General features: G+C 46.7%; 1 protein-coding gene across 1 annotated transcript in view; it reads left to right on the plus strand.

Moving 5' to 3' along the window:
* Positions 1–313: 313 nt before the first annotated feature.
* The window catches only part of NID1 (nidogen 1), an 83,829-nt gene continuing 68,711 nt past the window's right edge, over positions 314–15,431 (plus strand). The window contains exon 1 of the mRNA XM_025850798.2: positions 314–2,186. Within this exon, the coding sequence (XP_025706583.1) occupies positions 1,962–2,186 (225 nt within the window). The 5' untranslated portion in view covers positions 314–1,961. The remainder of the gene's footprint in view (positions 2,187–15,431) is intronic.

A 15,431-nucleotide genomic window follows, 5' to 3' on the forward strand; every position in this document is an offset into this window, starting at 1 on the left:
GCCATTTGAATGGCCAGTGCTGGGGCCTGGAAGCCCAGAAATGCAGCAGTTGATGCTAGGGATGGAGTGCAGTCAGGAAGTGCTTCTGGGGGGGGGGGGGGGAGAGGGGCTCCCAGCACTGCACTTCCCGGAGGGAGTTGAAGGAAAAGCCACCGGATTTGGCAACAGATTGCAAGCAGCATTAGTCACCTTTTAACAACAGAGAAAAAAAATGCAGCAATAAGAAGCCATTTAATGTAGTGGTTAAGGTGGTCGGTCCTGGAGCTGGACCACCTTGGGTCACCTGTGGGCTTCCAGCTGTGCAACCTCAGCAAAATGATTTAAACCTCTCTGAATCTCTATGCCCCTCTACAGTAAAATGGGGATGGTTTCTGTCTCTTAGAGTTAGTTCGTTTGGATGATACCTGTAGAAACTTAATACATGTTTTCTGTGGTGGCTGAAATGAATTTAAAAGAAAAAGACGTCCAGAGTTGATCAAAGACTTTATGTTCAGAGGGTGGTGGACTTCATTTGCTTTTTATGTTTTCTACTGGTTGAGGACTCATGCTCCTTAAATATTATATTGAATTTCTGTTTATTGGGAGACTTATTTCAAATTGGGCCTTAGGTCCTTAATTTTAGCTGGTGACAGGCAAGAGAAATGCCCTGTTGACCTCCCCAGGTTAAGAGGTCTGACAGCAAACGTCCAACTCCCACTGTGTCTGGTCATCCTCCCTGACTTCAAAAGGCAGCCCGGTTTTGCAGTCCTGCAGGCTCAAAACCTTACACCCAATTCTAACGTCTCTCCCTGACCCCCATACCAAAATCATAATCAGGTCTCATTCCTTCTTTCATTGTAATGCCTCTTAGATTCAATTCTTCTCAATTTCCACCTTTTCCTTTCTCCGTGCCCCCTACCCTTGTTTTTCCTTTTGGCAGCCCTCTGATGACCTCCCAAATGCCAAATTAATGATCAACCCGTTACTTAGGACACCACTTACATGCCTTATTTCCCTTTGTCGGGAATTCTCAATAGTTGTTCTCTGAGTGTTAGAGCGAGTTCAAATTCCTGGGTTTGGTATTAAGGCTTTCCTTCCAGTAGCCGTTTTCCAAATTCTCAACTGGGGGATGGTGCCTTGAATCCACGCACAGCTCCACTTTCCAGAACGTCCCTCCCCCATCCTTCCGATGAAATCCCATCCCTTCCAGAAGACCTGGTTTGATTCCCACATCCCCCAGGAAGCTCTCATTGGCCAATTATTCCAGCCCTAATATCCTTTATCACTTGGGGACCCCGCCCCACCTAACACCGAATTGTCTCATACACTCGTGACTTTGTCTCGGAGGGTGGGACCCCATGTCTGGCCGAATTTGCACATCACCAAACAAAGATCTCGCACTCAAATAACGCTGAAAAACTGGATGGATGAATAAATGAACATGCTCCCGGTCCAGTCCCTTCTTGCTAATTCCCAGCACCTACCCCCTCTTCCTACCAGAGTCTGACCCAGTGAGTCCGACCTCCGGACGCCGCCAAGCAGCACTGGGATCGACTGTGTTTCTGAATCCAGAGCATTTCCACGTAGCCCGCCCTTCGCCTTAACCCTGAGCCGAGGACCGTGGTGCAAAGCCCCGCGCTCTGCTCTTCCATGTCAACCGGGTTGGTTTCGGGAATTGCCGCCACTAGCGCCCATGACCCCACGGGGGTCGATGGCGACGCCGCCAGAACCGCAGGGGGATTCGGTGGCGCCCCTCGCCCTCCCCCTCGCGGCCATTGGGCAGCCTCGGCGGCGCGCCCTGTGGACGGGGCGGGGCCCTCCCCATCTCCCCTCGTTCCCCTCCCCTGTTTCCCGGGGTGGGAACGTCGGGAGGCGGGAGGCGGGAGGCGTGGAGGGGCTGCAGAGGGGCGTCCGGTTACGTCTCCGCCTTCCTCAGCCTGGTCCACCGAGCCGCTAGGTTTGCGGGACAGCAGTTCGGGAACATGTTGGCCGCGATGCGCCGGAGCGGGGCTGCGTGGACGCGGGCGCTGCTGCTGCAGCTGCTGCTGGCGGGGCCCGGGGGCTGCCTGAGCCGCCAGGAGCTCTTCCCGTTCGGCCCGGGACACGGGGACCTGGAGCTGGAAGCTGGGGACGACCGTGTCTCCCCAGCCCTGGAGCTGAGGCAGGCGCTCCGCTTCTTCGACAAATCCGACATCGACTCGGTCTACGTGAGTGCGACCCCCGGAGCAGGCGGTGGAGGCTGTCGGGGAGGAGGGCATGGGGGCCGAGCTGGCGTCGGAAGGAAGGCCGGGGCTGGCGGGGGCGCCCGCGGGGCTGGCCGGACGTGGGCGTCGTGGGCGGGGACCCGGACCCGTCGGCCGCGGGGGCGCGGGGCGCGGGGCGCGGCGCGGGGTCTCCCGGCCCCCGCGGGCTCCCAGCCTCCGCATGGCCCGCCGACGTCTCCGCGCCCCCTGGCCACTGTTGCCAGAGCAGCACGCGGGTCTGCGGAGCTCGCGCAGTCTGCGCCGCCCCGCGCGCGCCCTGCGGGACCCGGGGAACCCCAGCATCCCGGGATCCCGGGACCCCGGGCGGAGTTTCCTCTCCGGCAGCTGTGGGCGGCATTGCCGCCGGGAAGTCGGTCCGCGTCTCGCTATTGTCCTGTGCCTTTGGGGACGGGACCCGGTCCGGTAGGAACCAGGCGCGGGCGCGGAGCCTCGGCAGGGCAAAGGCCAGAGCTGGGTCCCAGGCGGCGCGCGGGCCCTGGGACTTGCGTGGGTGCCGGGGCAGGAAAAGACAGCCGGAGCCGGCCTCTGCCCCGGCAATTTAGCCGACAGCCTGCAGTTGTGTGTGGACTCCGGATGTGTCTTGGCAATGAGTCTGCTCTCCAGTTGATTGAGCTCGTTTCAGTCCAGAGTTTCGGGCTGGGAAAGCAGGACGACCCGGAGATCCAATTTCCTGTAGCAGAGCACTGTCACCATGGGGGGCCCCCACTGGGAAGCGGGCCCAGGTGGCCTTTTAGCTCTCTGAGTCTTCTTAGAATTGGCCGGGCCTGGGGACGCTGTCAACTTGGTAAAGTCCTTTCGTGCCGCCGCCTTCCCCAGCCGCGCACCATGTGGATTTCATATAAAGCTGTGCGCATTCCAGAAGTGGGGCGGGCGGGGGGTGGTGGGGGCAACACAGACAGCGGCTGGAGCCTGTCCTGCCTGTGAAATGGCTGTGTTCATCGTCTGGCCGGGGCAGACGCGCCTTGGACAACACCCACGTGCAGATCGCCAGCTTTGACTGAAAAGAATGAGTCCTTAAAGTCTCTACCCACAGGGAGCGTTGCCCTTGTGAGTTGGCTGCCCTGACCTCCCTGGCAGTCTGGTAAAGCCTGTAAGACTCCTTCTTAGGATAATATTCTTAATTACATAAACTAAAATCTGCAGGATTGCCTAGGAAATCAATTATGTTGAAATCCAGATAAAAATACTAAAACAAAAAGTGTCTGAAGTAGTAATATATGTGCTTATTTTGTTTAAAGATTTTATTTATTTATTTGAGAAAGAGAGTGAGCAAGAGAGAGAGCGAGCAGGAGCAGAGGAGGAGCAGAGGGAGAAGCAGTCTTCCCCCGCTGAGCAGGGAGCCTGATGCAGGACTCGATCCCAGGACTCCGGGAACATGACCTAAGCCCAAGGCAGACCCTTAACCAACCGTGCCACCCTGGCGCCCCATATGTGCTTATTTTTAACCATATTAAACAGTAAGGTGTAACACCGTGTCCAGTGGAGGGGGGGGTCAGATAATTACTGAAATTTCAAGATCCTCTGGACAGTAAACTATATTTGAAGACACCTGCCATGACTAAAACGTGTCATGAGAATATCTGTGACTTCTGTTTGTGGCGAGGTCGTAAAGAGTTACTGCTATGCTTTGTTGCCTGCATTCATAATGGAAGGAAATGCTAAATACCAGTTAGGGGTTATTGAAAATAAAAATAAAATTTCATTTTTCCTTCTTAACAGACCCACTGAATTCTGTTGTTAAATTTGGACCTCCTACCCTCCTTTATTTGTGGCATCGGACTAACCATATTACATTCTAAAAACCTAGAAAATCTATTGCTAAGATAAAGGATTTCAGTCAAACCATACCTTCCAGGTCCACATGGGTTTAATCTACATTTCAATGAGAAGGAATTCCAGAGCTCTGTTGGATGTTCTATCTGCCACCGTTGGGTTCCCAGGAAGCTGAGTGTGAAATGGAGATCAGCAGGCAGGTTATTTCATGGGGGGAGGAGGGGTGAGCGCCTCATATCCTTACCTATGGAAGGGAGGGAGGTGCAGAAAGACTGAGCAGAGGCTGATGCTGAGTGGTCCCAGCAAAGGTCTCAGCCAGCCCCTGAGAGCCCTGAACTGGGGTGGCTTTCCCGAGCTGTCTCAAGTCTGTGTGAGAGGGCGGGGCCTCTGTGCCTTCACAGTGATCAGTCCATCAGTCCTTGGATAAGGGCTGCCCTGGAAGGAAGTGTGGCCCTGGGCGAGGCAATCCTCAAAGAGGGCTGACAAGGGAGGGCTGCACTGCCAGAAGTCAAGGGGGATCCAGTGTGTGATGGCCCCGAGTGAAGAGGTGAATTGACGGGGATGTGCTCATGAGCTAGGTGGTCTGTACCTTCTTGGGCACCTGGCTGAGAGAATGGAAAATAATTATTGGGTGAGTTTATCTCCATGTGTCAGGGACTTGCTAGTTTTAGGTTATTTAATCCTCAAAACAGCCAGCCCTTCTTTTCAGATGAAGAAATAATAATAAACACTGGTCCCAGAATGCCAAAATCCTAGCAGATGTTTCTACCCAAATGCCTATCTGGTCACTCGAGGTTCCACGTGGCAAAGTGAGAAGTACTCACGTCCCTCCTCCCTTCACCTACTTTCACTGCCACTTGCTTTTCCTTGCTAGTGGTACCTTGTGAGGGTTTTTACACTGCCCTGAGGCTGCCTTACGCTGTCCCTTTATTCGCTTATTCTGCAAATACTTAACAAGTGCCTACTATGTGCCAGGCACTATTTTAGGCACTTAAAATACAAGTGAACAAAACAAAGAATCCTATCCTCAAGTAGTTTACATTCTAGCAAGGGAGTGGGACCAAGAAAATAAACGGCAAACATCATAAAGTAAATTATACAGTATTTTAGTCGGGGATATACTACAAATGTCAGGGGTCTGGGATGGAGTAGGCAGTTGGGATAGGAGTCTAGAATTTAGAAGCCTAGGCTTTGGATATAAATTTGGAAGTCACTGGCACATAGATGGTATTTAAAACAAGAAAACTAAATGAACCCCACTAGGATAGGGTATGTAGGTAGGGAACAGGTCCCAGGGAGCCTCCAACAGGTGAGGGAAAAGATGAGACAGCAGTGGAGGCTGACAGGGTGTGGCCAGTGAGGTGAGAGGAGATGCAGCGAGGAGTCCTGGAAGCCAAGTGAGGAAAGTATATTGAGGAAGAGGGAGTGAGCTGCCATGTTAAATGGACCCAAAAGGTGAGGACTGAGAGTTGCCCATTGGCTTGAATAACGTGGTGCTCAGTTCCCCGTTACACCCTCACATTCATGGCAGGCCCACCCATCTGTATCTTTCTTGTCACGTTGGCAATGACACTTTCCAACTGTGTTCAGCTTCTATAGTGCCCTCCCCCCCTCCTGACTTCAGAAGACCACGGACTCTTTGGCCTGGGTTGAGGGCCTCAGCCCCTGCAGTTCTAGCTTCATTTCCAGCTTTCCCTTAACCTTTCTCGGAGAAGATTATGCCTTACTTTGGCCCTTTGCTCATTCCTTTATTCTTCCACTTTGTCCCCCCTTTACCTCTCAGATTCTCTCCCATTCTTTCAGAGTCAGCACAAGCCCTTCCTCCTACCCAACTGACTGGTACCAACGGACTGCATTCATCTCTCAGTCTTTAGAACTCTCTGAACTCCAGTACTATCTGATTTGGAGCTCAATACATTGACAGATGTTCTCATATCTTCATTTTATCTGTTCACCTGGAGTATCAGTAGGTGATGTAGAAAGAGGGAGGTCTCTGGAGTCCAATACGTCTGGCCTTGAATCTCCCTTCTGCCACTTGCTTGTTGTGGATCTTGGGTAAGTTATCCAACCTCTGAAAGTTTTGGTTTCTTCATCTGTAAAACAGAGGCATCATTGCCTTTCTCGTGCAGTTGTGAGCATCCTTGAATTAATGTATTTAAACAGCTTAGCGTGTGGTAATGTGCTCTTAAACTGAGGGCTTTCTTCATTGAGAGCCGAGATTGTGTCTTTTTTAAAAAAGCCAAATCTTTATTCTGTACTTTATTCTTGTAATACTCTGGTGCTATGTTTTTGATGTAACTTTTGAGAAAGATATTTCATATGTAACAGGCTAATGCTGGCTCTGTCAGAGGCATCTACAAAAATATGCCTCTTGTACTTTTACACATAATGTACAAAACCATAAAATCTGTCAAGGTAAAAACTCCCTGGAATTAAAAAAAATTTTTTTTAAGATTTTATTTATTTATTTGAGAGAGAGAGAGAGAGAACAAGTAGGCAGGAGGGGCAGAGGGAGAGGGAAAAGCTGAGCAGAGAGCCCTGAGCAGGGAGCCTGACATGGGGCTCGATCCGAGGACCCTGGAATCATTACCTGAGCCAAAGGCAGATGGTTAACCAACTGAGCCACCCAGGCATTCCCCCCCCCACCTTTTTAAAAGATTTTATTTATTTGAGACAGCATAAGCGGGCGGGGGCAGGGCAGAGGGAGAGGGACAAGCAGACTCCCCACTGAGCAGGGAGCAGGGAGACACAGGGCTCCATCCCAGGGTCCTGGGATCATGACCTGAGCCAAAGGCAGAGGCTTAACCGAATGAGCCACCCAGGCACCCCAACTCCCTGGAATTTCTTAATGTATTGGGAAGTACAGCAAGGCAAGAGAAAGCATACAAAGCATCCGTACAAATAGTGTTTCAGCTTTCTGGCCATACACTGTGTTCTTAGTGTAACTGAGATGCAACTTACCTAAATAAACACAGCATATTTCAGAAGCAAGTGAAATAAACGGAAGCACCAGTTCTTTAAATTACTCTTGATCACGTAAATGAGCAAGCAAGTCTGTTCCATGGAAGCAACACTGGTGCGGGCAGCACCTATCTGAGCCTGTGATGGTTGCATGTGGAGATCAAGGACAGCGAGACTGGCTTCATCAGTTGTTTCTTGCAGCAGCTGGGGGACTTGGTTTGCGGGCTTGTCGCAGTGTTGCTGCTCACTGTGCGGGCCATTTGCTGCGTGGGAGCAATCCAGCATTGCGATTTGGTGTTCACATTGTCCATCGGGGCAGAAATCTTTTCAAGGTTCATACCTCTCTGTGTAGCATCCCAACACTTAACCACACGGTCATGGCCTGTGTTAGTGCGGTTTGAACGCTTGCACCACAGCATCAGACCTAGCAGTCATGCTCAAGAAACTAATTGCTTGGTTCTTCTGGTGGACTGCATTTTCAGTGTGTGTTCTTGCAACATTTTGTTGCTCTTCTGAATGGCGTTTTTTGGACCCTCAACCTTTTCCACCTTTCCTTCTTTATCATATTTCTTGGCATTCCTATTAAGCTCTTTCACAGAAAACTTCACATAAAATAGGGGTTTCTCCATATTCGACATGGTCCTGTGACTTGGAGGTGGCAGCGTGGGGCAGTGGCCCAGGTTTGATGAGATGGTGCTCGGGGTCCCATCCTAATCCTGAGAAGCGGACCTGCCCACCTCCTAGAGATCGTGTCATATTCCCAATACTGTCCCTAATACAGGTGCCACACTTCCTGGCACATATGAATCTGTTGGTCAAGACCAGGGCCAGCCTCTGTGGTTGTGAAGGTTGTTCTCAGCACAAGGGCTATGGCTAAGTGGGCCACTCACCAAGCCCTGAGCCTCAGCATGGGGCTGGGGCCACTCAGAGGAAAGGGCATCTAGGTCTGACTTGCCCAAAGGCGCCTTGTGGTCTAGCAGAGGCCTTGATTGAATCAAAGAATACTTGACAGAGTATTAATTTCTAATAGGCGCTAAAATGAAATTGAGTCATGATGTTGATCAACTTTTTTTTTTTTTAAGTAATCTCTACACCCAACATGGGGCTCACAAACCTGAGATCAAGAGTCACATGCTCTACCAACTGAGCCAGCCAGGCACCCCTGTTGATCAACTTATAATTGAGGTCAAATCACTTCATTTCTTACCCTTGTGTTGTTTCTGGTCTTGTTACTTATAAAATGAAGAGGTTTGACAAGTTATCTCTGAGCTCCATCTTATTTTGGATTTTTAATATTCTTTGAGTGACCAGGTGTTGAATAATTGCATGTACTATTTCAGGACACTGGATATTACTTCTCATAAAATGCAGTGCAGCGTTAAGATATGCCCTCCATTCATTCAGCAAATACTTAATTTACTTCCTGATGTGCCAGGCACAGTGCTAGGCTTCAGAGATACAGACTGAAACAAGATCAGTGTTGTTTCTGCTCTCATAGAGTTTACAGTCTGCTGGGGAAGACGGATATTAAACCAATAATCATAGCGATAATTGACCAATTGCCCCTGTGGCGTGTGTTACAAGGGAGAAGTCCCTATATTGTGGTGGCACCTGAGGTAGTTGGAGGGGTTCACGAGAACCTTCCCAACCCAGTTGGAACTACAGGATGAGTAGAGCTGAGCCCTGTGAAGAAGGCAGGCGCCAGGACTGTGGTTCAAATGGAGGAAACGTCGCTGTGTATGAGATCATGAGTGTCAAGAGAAGGAGCTTGTCACGTCACAGGAATGGCACGAAAGCCAGTGTGCATGAGGGCAGGCCTGCAGGACGAACCGGCAGAGCTAAATCAGACCTTGTCACCCTCAGGTCAAGCCCTCCAAGGGTTTTCCTTCGCACTGCAGGGCTTCCAAACTTCCCACCACGCCCCCAAATCCTCACGTGGCCCCGCCCAGCTCGTCTCTCCGTCCCCACCCCTCTGTTCTCCACACCAGCCAGGCTCCCGCCACGCCAGCTTGCTTTCTTGCTCTCCCCACCCAACATCACAGCCAGCTTGTCCCATCTGGGTCTTGGTACTTGGCTTCCCTCTGCCTGGGACACATGGCCCTGATGTCCCGTGGTTGCACCTTCCTGTCATGCGGTCTCTGCTCACACGCAGACCCCAGTTTGTGATTTTTTTTTTTGCCCATCCTGTCTTATTTTCATCATGGCATGCCATCACCATCTAAAAACCAGGTCGTTCGGGCGCCTGGGTGGCTCAGTTGGTTAAGCGACTGCCTTCAGCTCAGGTCATGATCCTGGAGTCCCAGGATCGAGTCCCACATCGGGCTCCCTGCTCAGCAGGGAGTCTGCTTCTCCCTCTGACCCTCTTCCCTCTCGTGCTCTCTGTCTCTCATTCTCTCTCAAATAAATAAATAAAATCTTTAAAAAAAATTAAAAAAAATAAAAACCAGGTCGTTCATTTATTCCTTTACCTGTTTGTTGGCTCTCTTTTCCCCTAGAGTCTGAGCCCGGCGAAGGCAGAGTTTGGTCTGCCGTATTCACCCCCATTCCCCTGGTTCACTAGAGGCCTGTGGCACATAGTGGGTGCTCTTAAGATTTATTGAATGAATGAATGAATGAACGCTAGGCATTTTTCATCTTATTCTGTCAAGCAGTGGGAAGCCCTTAGAGCTTTCTAAGTAGATGAGAGACATGATTTATTTTGAAAAGATTCCCACTTTCTTCAACAAATTAATGGCACAGGAGAAAAAGAAGGAGGGAGAACCGGTATAGATTAAGTTAACCAAGTGCCCAGTGAGGACCTTGTTGGATCCTGATTGAAACAAAGTGGCCATAAAAGGACATCTTTGAGACAAATTGCTTTTCTAGAAGAGATGCCTAGGGAAAGATTGACAGGTGAAATAATTTGATGTGTGAGATTTCATTTTAAAATACTTCAAAAAAATAAATAAATATGTACATGTGTGGGAGGAATGGGTGAATCAGGAACTGGAGCCTGTTGATAATTGTGGGAGCTGATTGATGAGTATACGGGTGTTTGTGTGCTGTTTTTCTGTATGTGTTGAAATTTTCCCGTATGAGTCGTCTGGTTATAAAAAGTCTTAAAAATTTATGCTACCTCCCAGGCAGGGGATTTTGGGGGACAGGGTAGAGGAAGAAGAGTGAATTCCAGATGAGCGGTGGTAGTGGTGGTGGGTTCCAGACCTATTTGGAAGGTGGGAGCAAGGAGGCTTGCTTGCATCTTATCTCATTTGAGACATGCAACCCTGCGAGGTAGCTCAGGTGGGTCATGGGATGAGCTGCCCATTGTAGAGAAGGAAACTGACCTGTACAGCTAAGGGACTTGTCAGAATTCACCGAGCTAGTAAGTATGAGCTGGAACTTGAACTCAGATCCTCTGACTTCGAGTTCTGCGGTCTGTAGGCTCTGCCACATTGGACAGCACTTCCTTCTTCTCCTTTCTTCCTTTATTCATTTGATGGTATCTCATCAGCCCTTGCTCTGCACACTTTTGGGCTAGGTTTGTGGGGCTGCAGTGATGAGTGGCATTGCACAATGGTCTCTGTTCTCCAGAAGGTCACTAGTGCATTCCACGACTCACTACGGCTCGATACGACTTACCAGTGCACCAAACTACTCTCCACCATACAACCACTCACTACTGCATTGCTTGTGAGAAAAGCTGGTTCTTCTCCCCTATGGAGAAGGTTTCGTAACTGCTTTTGTTCTCAAGTAAATTTTTTTCTTTCATTTAATTTTTAGTTATAAATGTTTCAAACACACACATAAAAGGGAGAAAATAATATCATGAGCACCCAATGTAACAGTTGCTTGCCTTTTCCATATTTGTTTCCTTAATTTCCCTTTGCTGATGTATCCAAGGTAAATTACAGTCTTCGTGATTTACATCACTAAATGTTTTAGTATGCGTTCCTAAAATAATAAGAGCATTTCCCTGTATAACCAGCCTACTACTATCACACATATCAAAATCAATAATAATTCCCTATTACCAATTTATGTCCATTCCATATCAGAGCTTTCCAATATTCCCAAAGCTCTCCTTTATAGCTAGACTTACTCAGACGGGTCTAAAGAAAGACAAGCATTACATTTGATTATGTCTCTTTAGTCTTTTTTTTTTTTTAAGATTTTATTTATTTGAGAGCACGCGCACGAGCAGGGAGGGGCAGTGGGGGAGGGAGGAAGAATCTGAAGCAGATTCTGCACTGAGCTCAGAGCCCCACAGGGGCTCCATCTCACAGGGGCTCGATCTCACGACCCTGAGATCATGACCTCAGCGGAAACCAAAAGTCCTATGCTCAACTGACGGTGCCACCCAGGTACTCCTCTTTAGTCTGTTTTTGTTTTGTTTTGTTTTTTTTAGAATTTATTTATTTATTTGACAGAGAGAGACAGTGAGAGAGGGAACACAAGCAGGGGGAGTGTGAGAGGGAGAAGCAGGCTTCCCGTGGAGCAGGGAGCACAATCCCAGGGTCCTGGGATCATGACCTGAGCTGAGGGTAGACGCTTAAAGGCTGAGCCACCCAGGCGCCCCTCCTCTTTAGTCTGTTTTAATCTTGAGCTCCCACATTTGGTTCATCAGTTTATTTAAGAATCACTGCCTATTGTCCTGTAGAAGGCCCCACCTTCTGCATCTGACTGTTTCTTTGTAATGTAGTTTGGTTTGTTATTCCATCTCCGTATTTCTAGAAAATTGGCAATCTTGAAAATATTCAGGTTAAATGTTTTTTTTTCTTTAGAAAACATGTACAATTTTATTTTTAAATTAATTTTGGAACTAGATGCAAACAGTTAAAAAAAAAACTTGTAAAAACAGGGAAAAGGGAAATTTCCTTCCCATCCTGTTCTTGAGCCCCATACTTCCTTCCCTAGAAACAATCACTGTTCATGAGTTTTTTTAATCTCCTTGCAGAGAGATTCTCAAATGTGCAAACATTCATATATGTACAGCCACCCCTGATTTTATATACCTCCTTGATTTTTTAAATACCAGCTTCATTGACATATGATTCACATATCATAAAATTTACTTTAAGTATACAATTCAGTGATTTTTAGTATATTCAGAGGAAAGTTGTACAACCATCACACTAACTGTGGAATATCTTGATTGCCCTCAAAAGAAACCTCATATCCTTTAGTGGTTATACCCCATCTCCCCCCAGCTCCCACACTCCCTTGATCCCTGGTAACCACTAATTTACTGTCTGTCTCTATGGATTTGCCTGTTCTGGACATTTCACATAAATGGAATCATACAATATGTGATCTTTTGTTCCTGGCTTCTTTCACTTTGCATAACATTTTCAAGGTTCCTCCATGTTGTAGCATGGATCAGTACTTTATTCTTCTATGGCTGAATAATAGTGTTGTTTTGTCCATTCATAAGTTAATGGATATCCAGATTGTTTCTCTTTTTTGGCTATTTATGAATAATACCACTATGAATGTTTGTGCACAAGTTTGTGTGTGGACATCTGCTTTCAGTTCTCCTGGGTCTGTCCTGAGGAGTGGAACTGCAAGTGAAGGGGCTCAAAACAAGTCTCCCTAAAATGTTACCACTTTAACATGTGGGTTATTTTGAGCAGAAAGAAATCAAGATCCAGCAGGCTCAAGAGAAACATTTGCCCCCACCTTAACTACTTAGAAGAATGTAAGTTGGGGGTCTTTCCCAGAATGAGAGTTTTTATCAGAGGTAATTTTTTTTTTTTTTCTGAGTGACCCATCTATGTGGCAGGGCAAACATCTAATTACCAAACATCTACTCTTATTGTCCTCTGAATTTCCCTACTCTCCTATCTCATTCCTTAGCTTAGGGTGGCAATATATACCTCATTTTACCTTCCTGTCTCAGAATACCCCCTGTATGTGGTGTTCCTGTACTTTCAAAATTAAATTTGATTGTCCTGTTAATCTGTCTCATGTCAATTCTTAGACCAGTCAGAAGAACCTTGGAGGGTAGAGGTAAATTTCTCCTCCCCAAACTAGGTCATATGGTAACTTTGTTTAATATTTTGAGGGCTATCAGTGGCTGCACCATTTTACATTCCCACTAACAATGTATGAAGGCTCCAAATTCTCTACATCTTCTGTCAACACTTATTATTTGGCTTTTTGATTCTAGCCAACTTAATGGGTGTGAAGTGGTATCTCACTATGGTTTTGATTTGCATTTCCCTGATGACTGATGATGTTGAGCGTCTTTTCATGTGCTTATTGGCCATTTATATATCTTATTTGGAAAACATTTATTCAAGTCCTTTGCTTATTTTTTATTTGGGGTATTAGTAATTTTATTATAGAGTAGGTTAAACCTTATTTAACAAGAATACTTCATGAATGAAGTCATATACGTCATACTGTGTAACATTAGGAGGCAAGTGATGTCTGGTTATTGCTGTACTAGCTGCTACTGTTAAGGAGATGAAAGCCAGATCGTGTCTGTCACGTTTTCCCCCTTGTGAAGAGCAAGCAAGCTATGGGATGAATTATGCAGCAGCCCCCTTTCCCACCAATCTTTCAGCTAATGCTTAGCATCCACTGATGATTTTGCCTGAATCACTTATTAAATTAAGTGCTGTCAAGTGGTGTCTTAGTTTGTTTTGTTGTTTGCATTTTTGTTTCTGTCATTCTTTCTACATTTATTAGCTGGTGGACTTCTGTAAAGAGAAGCTTTCCCTCATCAAATGGGGCTTTTGGGTGATACTGACATATGGCTCATTCTGGAAAGGCAGATGGATACTTCATTCTTTCTCTATAATTTCTAATGTTTAAATGAGGGGATTGGTGTTCAAGTAGAGTGGTGGTGTAATCCAAATTAGGAGAGTTTCTGGGGCTCCAGTTGGTAAACTTCTGCAGTCTACCTCCAAAGTGTCAAAGAGGAGCATGCTTCTCCCCAGTGACTGAGAGTTTAGACGAGCCCTTCCCCACCCTTCCCTGACTGGCTCCTGTTCTGGAATATGGAGGGACATTTCTACCCCTGCTTTGATAGACGCACTAGAAGTGAACATTTAAAGACTCCAACCATTTTTAAATGTTGGAAGGTAACCTCAGGTAGAAATTTCCTACAGAAGAGATGAGTAACTGATCCAAAGTCTCTCATTAGATATTAACTGGATTAAATTGAAAACACTGACACATCTCTTAACTATTACCCGTAGGTTGTCCCTTGTTTTTATATGCTAAGACTTTTGTTTTTGTTTCTAATTCAAGCCAGAGCCATTTCTCTGGCTGTGTGGGGTTAATGGAAAAAATTTGCAAATTGGACTCAAGAGTTTTGTTCTGGCACTTCTAGTGTATGATCTTAGGCAAGACCTATAAACCGAAACTCATTTTTTCTGAAATGGAGAATGAAGATGATATGAATGCCTACTTTACTAGATTTAATCAAATAACTGGAATAAAGATGCTTCATAAACTGTTAAGTACCTAGGGTCAGGCCCTAGGTCCCTTAGTTGTCCTAGGCTTGAAATCAGTCAACCTCCTCCTTGATTGTAGTATGGACTTGGCTGTTTCCTGGGCTTCTTTCTCAAGTTTTTCTCTCCTTAGGCCCTTTTAGTTTTTTTCATTTTTTCTGGCTACCCAGTCTTTATCCATAAAGCAATCCCATGAAGCTTTGCAACTTCCACGACTTTGGCTCGTGATTCTTCTGAACTAGCCAGCCAAGTATAACAGAAAGAGCAAAGGTTATGGGCACCAGCAAATGTGGGTTCAAATCTTGGTTCCATCACTTGCTGGCTATGTGACATTAAGCTAAATTAAGTCTCATTTCCTTGTCTTTTTTATATATATGAAAAGAAGGATGATTGTATTACATTTTTTAAAAATGCAGACAGCTTTAGTAAAGGACCTCAGACTCAGCAGACACTCAGTAAATGTTTGTTGCCTTTGCATTCTTTACCCCAAATAATTTTACCTTAGGTTCCTGCTTCCCCCCACCCATGGAGTTCACTTTTGCAACTGCAGGCAATTTCATTGTCTTCTCAGTATAGCTATTTGCATTTGTAAAACAACCCCATTTGTTTCTTATTTGTGCCTACCTCAAGTATTCTTAACTACATCTGCTTTGGAGAAAGCTTTCCCCCACTATTGCAGGCTGCTTTCTGCCCTAGGGACTGCTACTAGATTCATGGAAGCCTAAAAAGATGGTCCTTTCAGTTTCTTCAGTGTGCATGTGAATATAAAGAATCTAACATGTAATTTATTGAGTGTCTGCATTTTGACTTTCTCCAGTGATTCCTGCTGTCTTTAAAGATGAACATGAAACAGGAAGTGCTTTTTAAATTGGGAACACTCCTTATGAGTTAGTTGCTCTGTCTACCCTCCTCATCATGTCAGCTGAGTTGAAACAATTGTACGTAAGTGGCTCCAGCTGTTAGCCATGTGGTGCTGGGCATTTTCACCCTGGGGTGTTTTGTGATAGAAGTGACGTGT

Source organism: Callorhinus ursinus, unplaced genomic scaffold (genome assembly GCF_003265705.2).
Source record: "Callorhinus ursinus isolate GAN/ISIS: 27379988/994484 unplaced genomic scaffold, GSC_fseal_2.0 scaffold32, whole genome shotgun sequence".
NCBI classification, from domain to species: Eukaryota; Metazoa; Chordata; class Mammalia; order Carnivora; family Otariidae; genus Callorhinus; species Callorhinus ursinus.